This window comes from Odontesthes bonariensis, chromosome 17 (assembly GCF_027942865.1).
Source record: "Odontesthes bonariensis isolate fOdoBon6 chromosome 17, fOdoBon6.hap1, whole genome shotgun sequence".
Classification (NCBI taxonomy): domain Eukaryota; kingdom Metazoa; phylum Chordata; class Actinopteri; order Atheriniformes; family Atherinopsidae; genus Odontesthes; species Odontesthes bonariensis.
Genome location: NC_134522.1, coordinates 26,181,755 through 26,197,918, shown reverse-complemented (window position 1 = coordinate 26,197,918; position 16,164 = coordinate 26,181,755). Strand labels below are relative to the sequence as shown.

At 43.4% G+C, this 16,164-nt stretch overlaps 2 protein-coding genes across 2 annotated transcripts in view; both read left to right on the top strand.

Moving 5' to 3' along the window:
- eif2ak3 (eukaryotic translation initiation factor 2-alpha kinase 3) overlaps positions 1 to 5,718 on the top strand; it is a 30,621-nt gene extending 24,903 nt beyond the window's left edge. The window contains exons 14-18 of the mRNA XM_075447683.1: positions 356 to 529; positions 767 to 940; positions 1,045 to 1,146; positions 1,667 to 1,729; positions 2,915 to 5,718. Of these exons, the coding sequence (XP_075303798.1) occupies positions 356 to 529; positions 767 to 940; positions 1,045 to 1,146; positions 1,667 to 1,729; positions 2,915 to 3,103 (702 nt within the window). The 3' untranslated portion in view covers positions 3,104 to 5,718. The remainder of the gene's footprint in view (positions 1 to 355; positions 530 to 766; positions 941 to 1,044; positions 1,147 to 1,666; positions 1,730 to 2,914) is intronic.
- Positions 5,719 to 7,079: 1,361 nt separating this feature from the next.
- atrn (attractin) overlaps positions 7,080 to 16,164 on the top strand; it is a 125,159-nt gene continuing 116,074 nt past the window's right edge. Inside the window, exon 1 of the mRNA XM_075448796.1 lies at positions 7,080 to 7,549. Within this exon, the coding sequence (XP_075304911.1) occupies positions 7,311 to 7,549 (239 nt within the window). The 5' untranslated portion in view covers positions 7,080 to 7,310. The remainder of the gene's footprint in view (positions 7,550 to 16,164) is intronic.

Genomic DNA, 16,164 nt, shown 5'->3' with positions numbered 1-16,164 from the left:
TATTTCCTGATCTACACTTTTTGTAGCATCGCTTCTCTCGTTAACATTTAAATGTATTAAGGGTGAATGTTAACTTCAACTTCATAAGTTTAACTCGTATTGTCTTGCAAAGATGCAGCACAACACTGCTTTTAAAACATTACTACCTCTCAGAAACAGTTTCAAGCTTATATTAAAGATTTATGAAATCCAACAATACTGCACTGCAAGTTTTCAAAAACAACACACTTGAACTGATCTTTGAAAGTGTTTTCAAAGTCTCATGAATATATCTTTTTCTTTATAAAAAAATCCAATATTTCACGTCTGCGGTGTGAGGTATGTCATGCACTGAAACCTCTCCCCCTGCCTCCAGGTGTACCTGTACATCCAGATGCAGCTCTGTCGGAAGGAGAACCTGAAAGACTGGATGGCTCAGCGCTGCCTGCCGGAGCAGAGGGAGCACAACCAGTGTCTGGACATCTTCCTGCAGATCGCAGAGGCTGTCGACTTCCTGCACAGCAAGGGGCTCATGCACAGGGACCTCAAGGTAAACGCACACAAACGAAAGGCTCAGCTGGATGTCATGGGTGTAGGTTAAATGTCTGAACGCATCTCACGCTGAGAGAGTAAACATAAAGCAGAAGAAAAACACTTCAGATTATTTTGATCGCTGCTTTAGTTCGCTGTTTTGAATGAATCTGGTTGGACAAAATGTAGAAAGATGGATGATCCAACCAGCTTAAATGGCACGTGTGATGTAACCTGTCACCTATGGTCCCTCCAGCCTTCCAACATCTTCTTCACCATGGACGATGTGGTGAAAGTGGGCGATTTCGGTCTGGTGACGGCTATGGACCAGGAGGAAGATGAGGATGAGCCAAGCGCTCTGACGCCCGCCCCGCTTCTTACCCGGCACACGGGCCAGGTCGGCACCAAGCTGTACATGAGCCCGGAGCAGGTGGGGAAGCGTCGCCCGAGACATTTCACTTTAAGCGACAAAAGTGCGCTCGTGTTGGGAAAAAGTTGAGACCGCTTCCATCATGTTCCACTTTTCTTTCGCAGCTCTCTGGAAACTCGTACTCTCATAAAGTGGACATCTACTCTCTGGGTTTGATCCTGTTTGAGCTGCTGTATCCTTTCAGGACCCAGATGGAGAGAGTGAGGGTGAGTCACCAAACACATGGCTCCATATTCCTTCATTTTACTTCATTGTTTTCTGTCTGAAAATATCGTAAAACAGCAATAAATAACAATACCTAGCCTTTTTTTAAATAGGTAAATGTGTTTTTTCTTGAGTATTTGACTATATATTCCTGTTTTAATAATTCCAGTTTATGAGTACCAGTTGGCCCGTTAAACTGTTCACCTTCAACATTGTTACCATACATAGTTATTCGAGCCGAATTGAAAAAGATTGTCTAAAGTGAAATGATATGAATGGTAAGATTCATATCATATTCACATTTACAGTTGGTGCAGCTGTTAAGGCAATTAATCTGTCAGTCCTTTTATTCTCCTAATGATTCTATTCTGCGTTGAGCAAGCAGAAAGTGCTCTCATGCGGCCTACTGATACAGCTGCTTTCACTGTAGCCATCGAGCAAGAAGCCTTTGTCTTAGTAACAAAGGGCCTGATCAGTCATTGGGGCAGTTCCACTCACAGGTGTTTACATCTATCTTTCCAGACGCTCACAGAGGTGAGAGCACTGCGCTTCCCAGAGGTTTTCTCCATAAACAATGTACAGGAGGTAAGTGGTCATCTGCTGCCATCTAGTGGCTTCAAATGCAAACAGCATGTGAACAAAAAGAAGAACAGCTGATAAGATACAAAGTGAGACGCACAGTAAATGTTTAAATGACTTGTCATCAAAAAAATAACTTGAATATGCTTTTGTACTATAACAAGCATTTATCAAATCTAACCTAAATTATAGTGTGCTTTGTTCCATAATGCTGTTTACTTAGTAATAAGATGAACATAATCCTACAGTGCAATCTGTGATTCTGACACTTGAAATACCCTCAACCTCTTACCTTACTGTAGCACTTTACAAGTTGTTTTTATAAGATGTGAATGCAATGATTTGCAAATCTTATCAACCGATATTCACTTCACAGCAGAACGTAGAAAACAAATTGACCAATTCATGAAAAATATCAGCTCATCTCGGCTTTGATGGCAGCAAGACAGCGCCATGTTTACCTCTGTGTAGCATTCCCCCCTTCCTCTAACGACAGTCTGGGAACGTCCGGGACCAGCTGCCGGACCTTTAGGAGAGGAATGTTGTTCCATTCTCGTCTGATATAAGATTCTAGTGGCTCAACAGTCCTGGGTCTTTTTTGTAGCGGGCGTTTCATGATGCGCCAAATGTTTTCAGTTGTTGAAAGCTCTGGGGGAGGTAGCTATCCCAGCTGCCTTCCCCAGCTGCCATTGAGCAAGAGGCTGGATACACCCTGGACAGGTTGGCAGTCCATCACAGGATCACAGAAACGAATAATACAAACAATCATGCACACTCACCCACGAATTGCATGATGGAGCTTCAACCTGCATTTGTGGAGGGCGCAGCGAACTGTGTTCACAGGCAGTGATTTCTAGAAGCGCATTAGTAACAATGTATTCCTCTGTCTGTTTCTTCTTAGCACCACTTACTTTCAGCCGTTTATTGCCCCCATCTCAACGCTTTTGAGTTTTTTTTTCATGCGATATTAAAATGTTCTCTATGATCCATTCTAAATGAAATATTGGTTTTGAAGATTTGCACCTCATTGCATTGTTTACATTTTACACGGTGTCCCAACATTTTTGGAACTCTGGTTTCATTGTTTGAATGACGATGTTTGTGGTGCATGCGGTTCAAATAAAAAGCTGACTGCATGGACAGATTTGTGAAGGGTTCCCCGTTCTCACCGGTTCCCCTCCCCTCCTCCAGCTGAACATGGTCCGCAGCATGCTGTCGCTGAGCCCCAGCGAGCGTCCCGAGGCTGCTGACATCACAGGGATGCCCCTGTTCCAGGAGCTGGAGCTGGAGCTGCCCTGCCGGCTGGCCGTGAGGCAGCGCTCCCGCACCTACAGCGCTTCTTCCATGGGCCGGCCTTCGCGCCAGACATCGGCTACCTGAAAATCTTTCGCCGCTATCTCCCTCCCTGTCGTCCCCCTGCTGGTCAGCCGCCCAAGAGAAACACCTCAGCCACCCCTCAGTCATCCCTTCCGAAACCAAGAAAAAAAAACTGTGCAGGACTCTTGTCTTGGTAATTGTTCACACATCACGATGCCACCCAAGTTCCCATTTTCATCCCACTTAAAGGGGAAAGGATGTTTTTAAAGTGGAAGGCGTTCCATAATTTTGCAACCAGGCTTGGCTCAGTGGTACTGGCATAGGATTCTTAGTGGATATTTTAAATAACTGTGAGTACCAGATAGTTTACTCCACTTCTGTGTATTCTCGGTCAGTGATTTATAGCAATGTTTATCTGTGATTATCTTTAACAGCTGCCACTCTCTTCACTCCAACATGGCAAACTTTCTCATCTATAGCATTCAGACTGTAGACAGACACTTGAAGAGCAATTAGAAATCTGATCTGATCCCAGTCTGTTCACAACATGCTGCTCGCTCCCAACATTGAGCCAGTGTTCACTCACCCACGCGACACCTCAGGTATCAAAACCGAGAGGACACTCCGAAGGGGCCTTTGATGCTTCATTAGCCGTTTCTACCAGTGATGTAGTCACTCGTATAAGCACTAACTGGTGTTCTGACACCCAATATGCCTGATTTGGGAGACCAAAAAAAAAAGAGACCATCTTTTTTTTTTTTTTCCTTTGTTTTAATGAGAGATGGTGATGTATTGCATAGAAGGGAGTTTTGAGTCTAGTCCATCAGAAGTGACTTGCCTTTAGAAAGGGGCCCGTTGCCCCCCGTGACTGTATGCCGAGCCTTTGGTTCAAGTCTTTTTGCATGATAAGAAAGTGAAGGGGTGAATGTGAGCCTATATTGAATCCAGTACATGGACGCAGTTTTTCTGTCTGTACATTTTTCAGAATGACTCTGAGGTGCTCAATCTTTTTCTAACACCTCATCTTCCCTCTGTACAGAACTGTAGGCAGAACCTTGTTTATACCCCTTTCTTTGTCAATTTAGACGATCGATCAATGTTGTACATATTGTAAGGCGCGGTTGCTTGTAAAAGGCATTTTCACGAGGCAACTGTAAGATAATGTGATTATACTGTGAGAGTGGGAACAAACGGGAGACGATCTCTGCCATTAATGGATAGCTGAATGTTACTGTGTGACCTCCAGAGACTGATGATGGTGGTCACCTCTTTGAAATTATTCTCAGTGTTCGTTTTCACATGTGGGGAGCCAAGTGGAGGGCTTTGCCCCGCTTTGAACACCAGAGGAAAGCCTGCAGGAACCAGAGTGCCATTTGAAAGTCAGTCAAGTGTACTTTTCTGTAACCGATAACTCACCTCACATTTTGGAATTTTGCTGTTATGATGCAACCCCATCCTCCTGGAGTTCCCGGTGAAACGCGCAAAAACGCAAATCCTGAGGTCTGCAGCTCTCCCACGGTGCAAGAAAATAGCATTTAGTTGAATAGTCGATACTGCTTTTACCCCCTACACACTGTCTGCAGGGGACCTGGACCTGATGATGGTTATGTGATCCACATAAGCATCGTTTCATGTGCATTTGAAGTGCTGGGAGAGTCACATGACCTGTTGGTAACTACACACAAACTGTTAATTGTAATTGTGCTTTCTATGATTGTACTTTTCTAAAGATCTTCTCTTTTTTTAAAGAAAAAACTTTTTTTTTATTATTATTCTGAAGGGTTTTTGGATTACTGTAGTCTTGACTGTGTCTGATGCAGGAAGTCAAACTGACGTTCGTTCATCCGCCCTCTCAGCCTACTGAAGATGAGTCACCTTTGTTGTGAAATGGTCAATTCTCCCCTCACATATTTAAACAGAGCTTACTCCCACTACAATAAAAAAGTGGATACTGGAGGGTTTGGTATGATGTGTCCTCGCAGTTTGTGGGGGATGTGAAAGCTCATGCCACAGATCGAGACTGAATTAGCTTTGTTAAGGACTTTATTACGGTACTTTTACTTAAGTCTTGACAATGTTATACCTTTTTTGTAGAATTAATGTTTAATGTTTGGTTCTGATGAAGTCCTCAACAAATGAGCCTGGAGAATTGGAAACTTCTTTGCCCTTCATTCCTCAGAAATCAATTCCTCAGGGAATGTTGGCAGATGAAGAATGAAACTTTTCCAACTTCAAGTCACCCGCAGTAGTAAATCATTTGTCTACTGACTACAGCATTATTGATAAGTGTTTCATTGGTGGTTCTACCGACTTTCTTCTTTTCAGTCAAACCAAGATAAAATGTGATTCCTCTGTAGGTTTAACATGCTTTGTTAAATGTGTTTATCCTCCTTCCACCTTTTGACCCCCAGGTAGCTTTCCCAGAGGATATTTTGATTGAAAAGACTCTTTCTCAGTGTGACACCTCTGGCTAAACACGTATCGCGTGTCCTTGTGCACAACTCCCATTTCTCTGTCCATGTTGAATTGTAAATATGTTTATTTGCTTTATTTATGTTTCGATGCCCTGATCAATCCTTTTTTGGGTTGGTGTTATAATGAATGCGCTTCATGAGATGGAGTGCTTCTGACAATGATGACTTCTTACAAGTCTAAATTTAATAAACTGTTCTATACAATTTGTACTGTTGTGTTTTTCATCTCTGATGGTATTCCAGACCGCAGGGACCAGAATATCAAAAGAAACTGTGAACTGTGCAGGGAAGAACTTAAAAAAAAAAACAACTTCAAAATTTAGGGTTAAATTGAAAAGCAAAATGAACGTCAGTAATTGCAGCTAGCTTGAGTTCCAAACTAAAAAGATGAAGAGCTTGATAAGCAGTTTAAATATGTACTATATTTCAATAGTAATTAAAGTTATCATTATTGATATTATTTAGTAGGTTAAGTTACTCTTTTTTCTGAAAAAAACCCAAAACATTTCCTCATTAATTTATGAAAAAAAACTCCAGGAAAACAAGGTATTGTTGACATTAAAACTAGCATTAGTAAGCCAAGCTAACGTGTTACATGCTGACATTCCGACATCCCACCAGTCCGACATGGGCCTCAAATTGTCAGAATGGCAACACTTCATTTTCTATCAAACGTCTCATCATTCCGACACCTTTTTCCTCCTATGGTCGGAATGACGGTATGTTTTATTTTTTCAAAACGTCCCGCCTTTCCGACAATTCCTTCAATAGCCTAACAAATCAACATAGTTAAAAAGACGAAAACAAGTCAGCGCATTTCAGTTTCCTTATGTGCATTTATTTATCATATCCAAATGGTTTCTAAATAGGTGCTGAATAAATGCACATAAAATGCTTTTAAAGACCGTATCTCATCTGTACACGTCTTCAAACATGTAAAATACAATGAACAGAAAGAAGGGACTCACCTGTTGAGTAACACACATTTCGGACCGGTCATAGACATATATATCTATCTATATATATATATATAGCGGTTGCTATTGGTTGCTGTAAACTTTTTTTTACAGCTAATATCTCTTCACTAAATCATAAATTGGCATTGACAGTAGATGGGGGTGTTTGTGTAAGTGCTGCTGATCTGGAGATTTGTGCCTCAGAGTAAAAGAAAACGTTAAAAAAAAAAAGATCCTGATAGGTTAAGAAATGTTAAATCGATATGACTCGCCCTAGTTTTTTTTTTTTTTTAGACAATAATATTTGTTTTATTTTTTAATTGTTTGCTTGAAATAATTGAACCATTTATGTGTGAGTCACTATAAAAAAAAGTCAATTTTATTCGGTCAAAAATTTTCGCAAACCAGATTTAACTTAGAACATGGATACAAAGTCCCGAAAAAAGACAATGTCGGAAACGAAGAAGCAAACGAATTTAAACGAAGAAATGAAGGCTAACAGGTTAGCTCCTTGAGGGGCGGGCTTTAGCCTCTCTATTTTCAAAATAAAGGTTCAAAGACGTGCGCGCCTCATCAACTTCCGTTGCGCATTTCCGTTGCCATGACGTCACTTCTGGATGTCAATATGCGGCTTGGTGCGGCGCTGGGAAACGGAACCACTGTAAAGATGTAAACCAAGTAACCAGCGGAGACCACCTTCAACAAAGACGTCGGACGCTACTACCTGGGAAACGGTACCTTTGTGCCGATAAACGGAACCACACTAACAGGCAGCTTGCTGGGTGGTTGTCCCCGAAGCGGCGGAGCGCTTGCCTTTAAGCAGCCATCTTTTGTGAGAGAATGTACGGGGCGACGCGGTGGGCCTGCTCGGGCTCTGACCGGGGCCGGAGCTGGCTGATGCTCTCAAGTGCGCTCCTGCTCTCGGCTGCCGTGCTCCTCTCTGGGCTGCCCGGCTTCACCGAGGCGAAGGAATGCGACAAACCATGTATGAACGGACAGTGCAACGCCGCCACGGGCAACTGTGTGTGTTTCCCCGGCTGGGTTGGGGACCAATGCCAGCACTGCGGAGGGCGATTCAGGTACACCGAACACACGGCTGGAATAAAGCTGCTTTTATCAGGGAGGTTGGCTATGTTTAGAGCCTTCTTCTCCTTTGCCTCAGGTCAAATGTTTACTGTTGCTGAGTCTAGATTTATAGTCAGCTGTTGTCGGGCAGTGCACACCTGAGAAATGAAATACCTGTGTACTACTACTACTACCTCTACCACCCACATGTTTTATCCATAACAGCATTTTTAAAGCTTGTCCTGATGGAGATGACTTCTCAACAAGAGTTTGATGAGGAGGAATGATCCTCTGTGGTTATACAACTAAAGAGTCCTGTCTTATCTAGTTTTTTTTTTTTTTTTTTTTTAATTTTGTAGCTGCATAAACATGATAACCCAAAAGTTAAAGGCTGTAATCTCCTGATTAAGAGGCGGCTGCTGCTGGATATTTCAGCAGGACAATGTAACTTTGAATATAACCTGATTTTTATCATTGGGAATGGATCAGGCTCAAAGTACAGTCATGTGTTTAAAAGTATAACCACTTTCAATTCTATATTTTACACATCGGAGCATCATTTAAAAATAAAAACAAAAGAAATCATCTGGTCGTTACCATGTGTTGAAACTCAATTGTTTGATACGGAGGAAAAAAATCCACCAAAATGCAGAGGCGCGTATGTAAGAACCTCTGCTCATCCTGTCATATTTATTTAGATTCATATTTAATTTCGGAGCACACTTGAAAACAACAGAAGTTTCTAAAAGTGCTTTCACAATCGAATAGATAAATGGCTCGTGGAACCATCTTTAACAGCGACAGCTAGAAGTAATCATTTTCTGTATGACGCTGCAGTGTTTGGGAGGAGTTTTGGCCCAACTTTCCAATGTTCCTGCAGTTCACTGAGGTTTCCCGGCCTTTCTGAAGGTCCCACCACAGCATCTCAGTCTGGCCGAGGTCTGGACTCGACCCGATCTCAGCCTTGCTTTATTTGCGGAACAGATGGCTGCACATTTGACTCCAGAATACTTTGATATACAGAAGAGCTCATGGTTGACTAGATGAGTGTGAGGTGCTCAGCTCCCAAGGCTGTAAAACAAGCCTAGATCATCACCCTTCTACTACCGTGCTTAACAGTTGGTATGAGGTGTTTCTGCTCATATGATTTTTTTTTTTTTACCAAATTTGCTGCTGTGCATTATGACCAAACATCTTCACTTTATTAGTCTCGTCTGTCCAAATGACATTGTTCCAGAGGTCTTGTGATCTGTTCAAATGCACCTTTGAAAACGGTAGCTGTGTCATACCTGTTCAGTTATGTGTCTTCAGTCTTCTTCAAACTGTATACTGTCATGAACTCTAACATTTGACATGCTAACTGAGGCCTGTAGAGTCTGAGCTTTTTTAAAAAAAAAAAATTTGATATCTTTCGGAGCATTGAGCACTTTGACCTTGGGGCGAACTCTCTGGGACGTCCACTCCTGGGAAGACTGAACATCCCTGGGAAGACATCTTGGATGTTTTCCACTTGTGAATAATCTTTCTCTCTCTGGAGTGATGGACTCCAGCTGGGTTGGAAGTGGCCTTATAACCCCTCCCTGATTCATGGACAGCAACAGTTGCTTCTCTAAGATCGTTGCTGATGTCTTTCCTCCTTGGCACTGTGTTAACACGCACCTGAATGCTCCACACCAGCAAACTGACAAAGGTTCTGCTCTTATAGGGGAGCTCCCACTTGTTGATGATCAGTTATTCGGTTAGAGTAGCAGCAGCTGGCTGCGACGGGCCTTCTTTTCATATGGAAGCAGCACATCTAATTTTCTGGTGATATGAGGACCAGATTTTCTGGTGCATAAAGCCTCAGAACTGCATGGCTTTCTGAGAAATGTGCACGCTCGCTCACTGGAAGCTCCTTTAAATGCCGAGCAGGTGGAAATGGCTGAGAGGTGGTTGAAAGGAACCACTTGATGTGTCACCCCTTGTCTGCCTATACTTATGCAGTCTCTCAATCTAAATTGTAGAGTGACACTTCATAGTGTAATGCCCAACGCAGGATGCAATTAGAAGTCTTCCAACAGCAAGTGGCAGCAATATATGGATGGATAGCGTGTACAGCGTGTATATCTGCCATCCTCTTAAAGTGTCACTTTGCATCACTGCGGCTTATATTCTGTTGTCAAAAGGAAAAAAAAACGACTTTTGCAGCACTCGTTGACAGCCTCACTTATACAAAGTGGGCAATAATGTAATCACCACTGATTTATTTTTTTTTCTCGGATAATGCCCATCTGCACTTCCTGCTAAGATGAGATAAAGAATCAGTGAGCTTAATTATGATGTCTGTGCAGCCAAAAGATGCCCATCGCCATGTGCTCTGTAGGCTCCTTTAAGCCATTTTTTTTTGTTTTGTTTTGTGTTTTCTTTCAGAAAAGCCAGAGCATTTAGTACTTTTAGATGTGATGCATTGTGGTGTTCTGTCTCAGCTGAGCTCTGTGCCAGGCCTTTGGTTTTATGCATGCTCAGCAGGTGGTCGTGGTCAGGGAAAGGAAAAGTTGGAGCTCAGCTCTTTACTGAGCTCATCTGAACAGGTGAAGTGGACGCTCAAATTGCTGCCGAGCCTCTAAAGTTTCAGACTCGGGGTTAAGTGCTCTCCGGATGAAATGGTTTATGATGTATGCGGTTAAAAGAAATCCAGGGCTCACACGTGTCGGTAATAACAGTCCGCCGCTTTGAGTTTTCAGAGGCCACCAGCTGCATCCAGGAGCATCGGTTCTAAGTTTGAGAGGATTGGAGCTGGACCTGCCACTCGTCCTCATCACTGAGTCCTCTATCAACTCTTTTTGGATTGATTTAAAGTTACTTTATTTTAAGATCAATGAGTAAGGCCCATCACCAGCTGCTCATTTGTCTAAAATGCGTGCAGAACCTGATGGGAAGTGGTTTTCAAAACGGCACGAGTTGGAGGAACACTGTAAATGTTCGTGTTGGATGTTACCCTTAATTCTAGGAGTGATCTCAGCCTCTCATTTTTCACACGCCATCGTAAGTGTTCTTTAGCATAAAGTAGACGACATAAAGTAACTGTGCCAAACAAACTAGGGTTTGTTTTTACTGAGATCGAAAAAAAAAGGCACTTTTGATTAAAATACGCAGCTTTGTTTATATCACTGTTGGCTGAACATCCTTGGCCTGCTCGGCATATTAAATATAAGACGTACTACTGCTGTGCTTGACCTATTTACTAATGCTTATGGCGTTAGTTTCTTTCTGGACACTGGTTCGTGCTGCCCAGTTGGCCACATACATGGGTAAACACCCCTTTGGGTAGAACACAGATTTTCTCTCCAGGCTTTCAGAACCAGCATTTGAACATTGTTTTTTATTATTTTTATTCCAAAATCCTTTTGTGGTGTGTGTGGAAAGAAGGAAAGACACTTTTCTTCCCCCCGTCGGGCAGGTTGTGGGTTCTGCTTGTGTGCTGGCGGAGTGATGGTCCGACCCGAACATCACTAACAACACAGCAGGGCACCGACTCGTCTGCAATATAATGTTTATCGGACCTATCGTCCACACTCCGGTGGCAAAGTTTGCAGTTTTATCAGTGGTACAGCATGGGTCTCACCCTGTCAGGTTAATCATCTCCAACTGGAACGGTAAGCTCACTTTGTGTGGAATCAAAGCTGTAATTTCAACACGGTCAAATGGCTGCTGGTTTCTCAGAGAGCCTGTGGTCTGAGGCCGTGTTTAGCATACACACAATGCCGCCATACAAGGCTCGGTGAATGCTGGTAGAGGCGGCCTTTTCTTTTTTTTTTTTTTCTTCTTGTAAGATTGTGCCAAAGTGGACTCCTGGCTAGCCATGAGGGCCAAAATCAACACAAATGAGGTGGGGTGGGGTGGGGTGGGTGGGGGTTAAAACCAGATCAGTAAACCTATAAAACAGAGTAGGTGTCCTTGGATGTGTGGAACTGCACTGTCAGCTCATGTTGTTGAAGCTCAGAAAGCCAAGAGCAGTTAACCAGCACTGAGACTCCTGTGCTGGTGCTAAAACTTTTAGTTTTACTTTAAGTTGTTGCCATGAGTGTTTAGTTTAGCCACAAGACCCAACTTTCAGCTGCTCATGCTCGCAATTATCACCACAAAAGCCAGCTTTATGCTTCTTGGTGTGAAGACACACAGCATGAGAGGGAAGCTTTTGCTGAATTTTTGTTCTCTCTCTGATGGTATTCAGGTCCTGAGCCGGTTTCCTTTTGCAGCGGGTCAGGACGGTGAATAATGCCACATGGAGCCGGCGTCGGCCTCTGACGCGTGTTCGTGTCCTCACACCAACTCTGACTCCTCCACCTTCTGACGCAGTTAATGTTTCTATTCCGTCTCAGCAAACGAGAGGACTGACCTTCCTGCTTATCTTTAATTTAATTTCGATTCGATGGAAGTTCTGTGTCTTTGGCAGCGACTGGATCAGGTTACTTTCACATTTTTGGTTCAGGTGCCCCGCCATAACCCTGGAGTCCTGCTCATCTTTCAACTTTTGAATAGGTCGTGAACAAAACGTGTGATGGATGGCTCTTGTATGTGTAACCGTTGACTCGTTCTCTGATCGTATAGCTCAGTGTGTGTTGTTTATCCTGGCCATTGGCAGCACAGTTCAGTGATTCTCATTAAGATCCATCTTCTCTCCAGCTTCCTTGGTCCATCCCTTTCCCTCTCCATTATATTTGACCTTTTTTTTTTTTTTTTTTTAATTTTTTTTTTATAAAAGGTAACCAGGCAACAGCGTTAGCAGGCACAGGTAACGGGCGAGCATTCCTTACGAGATAGAGCTCCTGTCCCAGTTTGCAGCACAACCTAACCGAGCATCCATATTCTCTATTCTGCTCATGTACCTTACAGCCAGAACGGTGAGGCGCTTCCTTTTGGACTGCAGACTCGGCAGTGAAAGATTTGCTTGCAGCGCTGGCAGGAGTGCGTGTTGCGCATTTATTTCCATGAGTAGGTTCTTGAGATGCAACAGAGCCCTTTGTGCTGAAAACGGTCCTGTTTATAAAAGCATTATGGGACGAATCGTCCGTCCATTATTCCTTTTCAAAATGGCCCTCAGCTAGCTGTAGCTCCATGAAGGTTTTAACTTTGTTAATGAGGTCGACCTGTTCAGTTAAAGTATCTCTTCTGATGATGCATTGCTGGTGTCTGATGTGACACTTTTGGTAATTTGAGTTCCACAGTCTGACAGCTCACTGTCTTGCAGTGTGATTTCTGGTTTTTGTTTACAAGTCCATTAGATGCTTTCTGGAACTCGTTTGTTGGCTGACCTCACTTCTTAGAAGAGCCCCCTGAGCACCCAGCCTGCCAGTTCTCTAATGCCCTTCGACTGATTTCTTCTTTTTTTTTCTTTCCCAGCCTACTGATGCTGATGTTCACGCACGTTTTATCGCCTTTCATCCGCTGTCATAGACAAAGTTTTGTAAGTTTTATTGCAAATACTGGTTGGATTTAGTTTTAGTTAAAGGGGACACTGCCTCTGATATGGCAATGAGTTCACAATTGAAAATAGGGAGGGGGGCGGGGGGGGCATCAAGGCAACATGTTGAAAAAGCTCCCATTGAGGTGCAAATGCACTGGGAGAACAGCCAATGCTAATAATTCCTGTCATATTCATCAGACGATATAACAAAGGGGCAGCTTGATGAGCGTGTTCAGGTGGCAGCTGTGAGCGTATATCATGTGTGTGTTTGCACTGCAGCATTAGTTATGGAACGTGGCTTGTTCATTGATTCCAGCCACCAGTGGATTCTCTATCGGGACTCCTGAATACTTTGTACTGTATCGCAATCGATTTTTTTTTAATCTCTGCAACTTCTCCCGTCCTGAGTGATACATCACAACCATCCATATCTGCAAGAATGATTTAGCTTGTTTATTTATGAACAATTTCTCCCCAAGTTTCCGGTAATCGGTGTGAAATCTCCCATCGGCAGCTTGAGTTTGTCGACGCAGGCGATCCGAGAGGAAAAGCGTTTCTGCCTGAGCACGCTCTTTCCCCCTCCAGACTGTGCCGCTGTCGCCTTTGAGCGAGGCGGCGTGTTTGCTCTGCTCTCGTGCTTGCACCACTTTGTGATGTAGACCGCTCTGCTCTGCTGCAGGGCTACTGTTTGCATCAGAATGGGCTGTTGTCTGAATGCGAGGCTTTGCTTGTAGCCATCTGTGCGCCGTGCAGGAAATGCAGGCGTGTGCTGCCTTATTAAACAGGCAACATATTTGACATACACCGTTTAAGATGACAGTTTTGCACTGCATTTGTCAGGGAAATAAATCTGTACTTTTAAATCCGTTATCAGAAGGTTTACTCCACCAGCATTATGTTTTACAGTTCAGTGATTTACTGTCTTTAGCCCGTCCTTGTTCAATTCTGACACATCGCATTAGACATCATTTAAAGGCAACTGTTATTCACTGTGTTAGATTGGAATAACATGCTCGCTGGTTCCTCAAACAGAAGCCGAGGCCTTTCTTTACTTCAGCAGCTTAGACGGGCCTCCGTTAGTGGAAAGCTTTCATCCCAAATTCCCATTTTGCGTCCTTACTGTGTGCAACAGCTACCGATTCGTTTAAAGATGAGGGAAACAAACTTTTACAAATGCGTAATCCAGTAGGCTCCAACCTGTTCAACCATTTCTCGAACCCCGCCCCACTTTCAATTGCATCCCAGTTTTTATTAGAAGTAATAAAAGTTTAAATTGAAGAATGAATGTTTCGCTTGTTGACTTCACCGATATCCCGAGCCAAGGTGGTTAAACATTTGCATCGACACACAGAGTTTTGTCTGCAAGTCATTGCCCAGCAAATATTCCCGCTGCGTTCACACATCAACAAAAACATAAAAGGTGTCATAAACGGGGCGTTTACAGTCTTCGGGTTGTAAATACTCCCCATATCTAGCGCAGGTTTGATATGTCTGCGAGTTCTGCAGCCTCAGCATTCAGAGCTGGCTTCGCAGCTCCCATTCAAAGGCATTTAAAGGCACTGGTGTATTTCTGCTGGCTTTCTGCCTGTTCTGTGACAGCCACCAGTTGCCTCTGCTGACCCACGCTTGTCGTGTGTCCAACATTCCTGACGAGACCAAATCAAAATGCCCAAATATTACATTTTCAAATGAAATCTTAAATTTGAGACCTTGCCGAGCATAAAGGATCGTGTAAATTCTGAGGTCGGTGTTTGATAGGAAGGAAGTTTTATCAGTTCACTCTCAATCTTTAAGACGTTCTCTCATATTTCTGACAAACCTGCAAGTAGAAAATGATTCAATCAGATTACCTCTATAAAGCGGCACAGCAGCCTTTTATTCCCAGGAGGTATGTCCACTCTTTTCTACGTAAACCCCACTGTCCCCACATCCCCCGACTATGAGATTGATTCAAGCAAGTTTTGCTGTTTTGCATCGACTATTCTTTTCTTAATTTCCAGAGGGAACGTATTTTTTAGTTTTATATAGGTCTGTACGACTTAAGAAAAAAAAATGGGATCATTCATATCGATGTTTCAGGTGAACAGATGGGGCAGTGGTGACGGTAAAGAAAGAGGAGCTGAGGGTCCCTGCAGGCCCTGTCACGTTCATGGGGTTTCCCCCATGTTTTTGCTTTTTATCATGCGTAGTCTTAGTTTAAGTCCATGTTTAGTTAAGTTTTGCCATTGCTTTTCCCTCACATCACCTGTATTCATTTACCCCAGCTGTTCTCATTCACCAATCACCCAGTTCAGTATTTAGTTTCCAGGTTTCCCCTTTCGTTTTGTGAATTCCTTCGCCGATTTCACCATTCCCTTCTTGCCACGTCTTAAGATGAGTGCTTTTCATGCCATGTCAAGTCATGTGTTTTCTTGTCACAGTTATATTCATGTTTTTTTTTTTTTTTCCCCACAGTCTAGTTTTGTCATCCGGCTCAGCCGCGCTTTGTTTTGACTTTTTGTTTGTTGTTCATAAACCAAGTTTTGCTCCCACCTCTGGAGTCAGCATCCGTGTCCTGCCAAACCTGCCAGGCCCTGGCTGTGATTACAGAGGCGGTGTACCCGTTAGCTAACTGCTGCGTCCTGATCTCTGAAAGGAGCTGTAGATGCCCTCAGCCCGCCCTGTGCTGTTTGCGATAACAGCCTTCGCCTTGGACTGTGGGCCGCCCGGGCAGCTGTGCCTCAGCAGCTATGGGAGGAAGTTTTCATAAACAAGAGGTGGGCGGCACCCTCGTTGCCGGGATACAGATAAAACATCATTGTGTAATATGCAACAGGGATTCTCACCAGAAGTCTAATGGAAGAACTTCCAAAAGAACATTTTACAAGTTACAAGTGAAATTGTGAAGGGGTGACGTCCTGTTTTTTTAATTATTTTTTTAAGTGGGAGGATAAGATTTAAAAAAATAACTCGACTTCAATATCAGTCGCGTTAAACGTCGTGTGGCGTGTGTGTGTGTGTGGTGTGTCTGTGTGTTTGTGTGTGTTTGTGTGTGTGTGTGTGTGGTGTGTCTGTGTGTGTGTGTGTGTGTGTGTTTGTGTGTGTGCGGTTTAAAGCAAGTTGTTGACGATGGCCTTGGACAGGGGAGCAGTGCGTTCAGCTTTCAGCAGACTCGGGGGTGAACCCGTGTTGAGACTGTTTTGG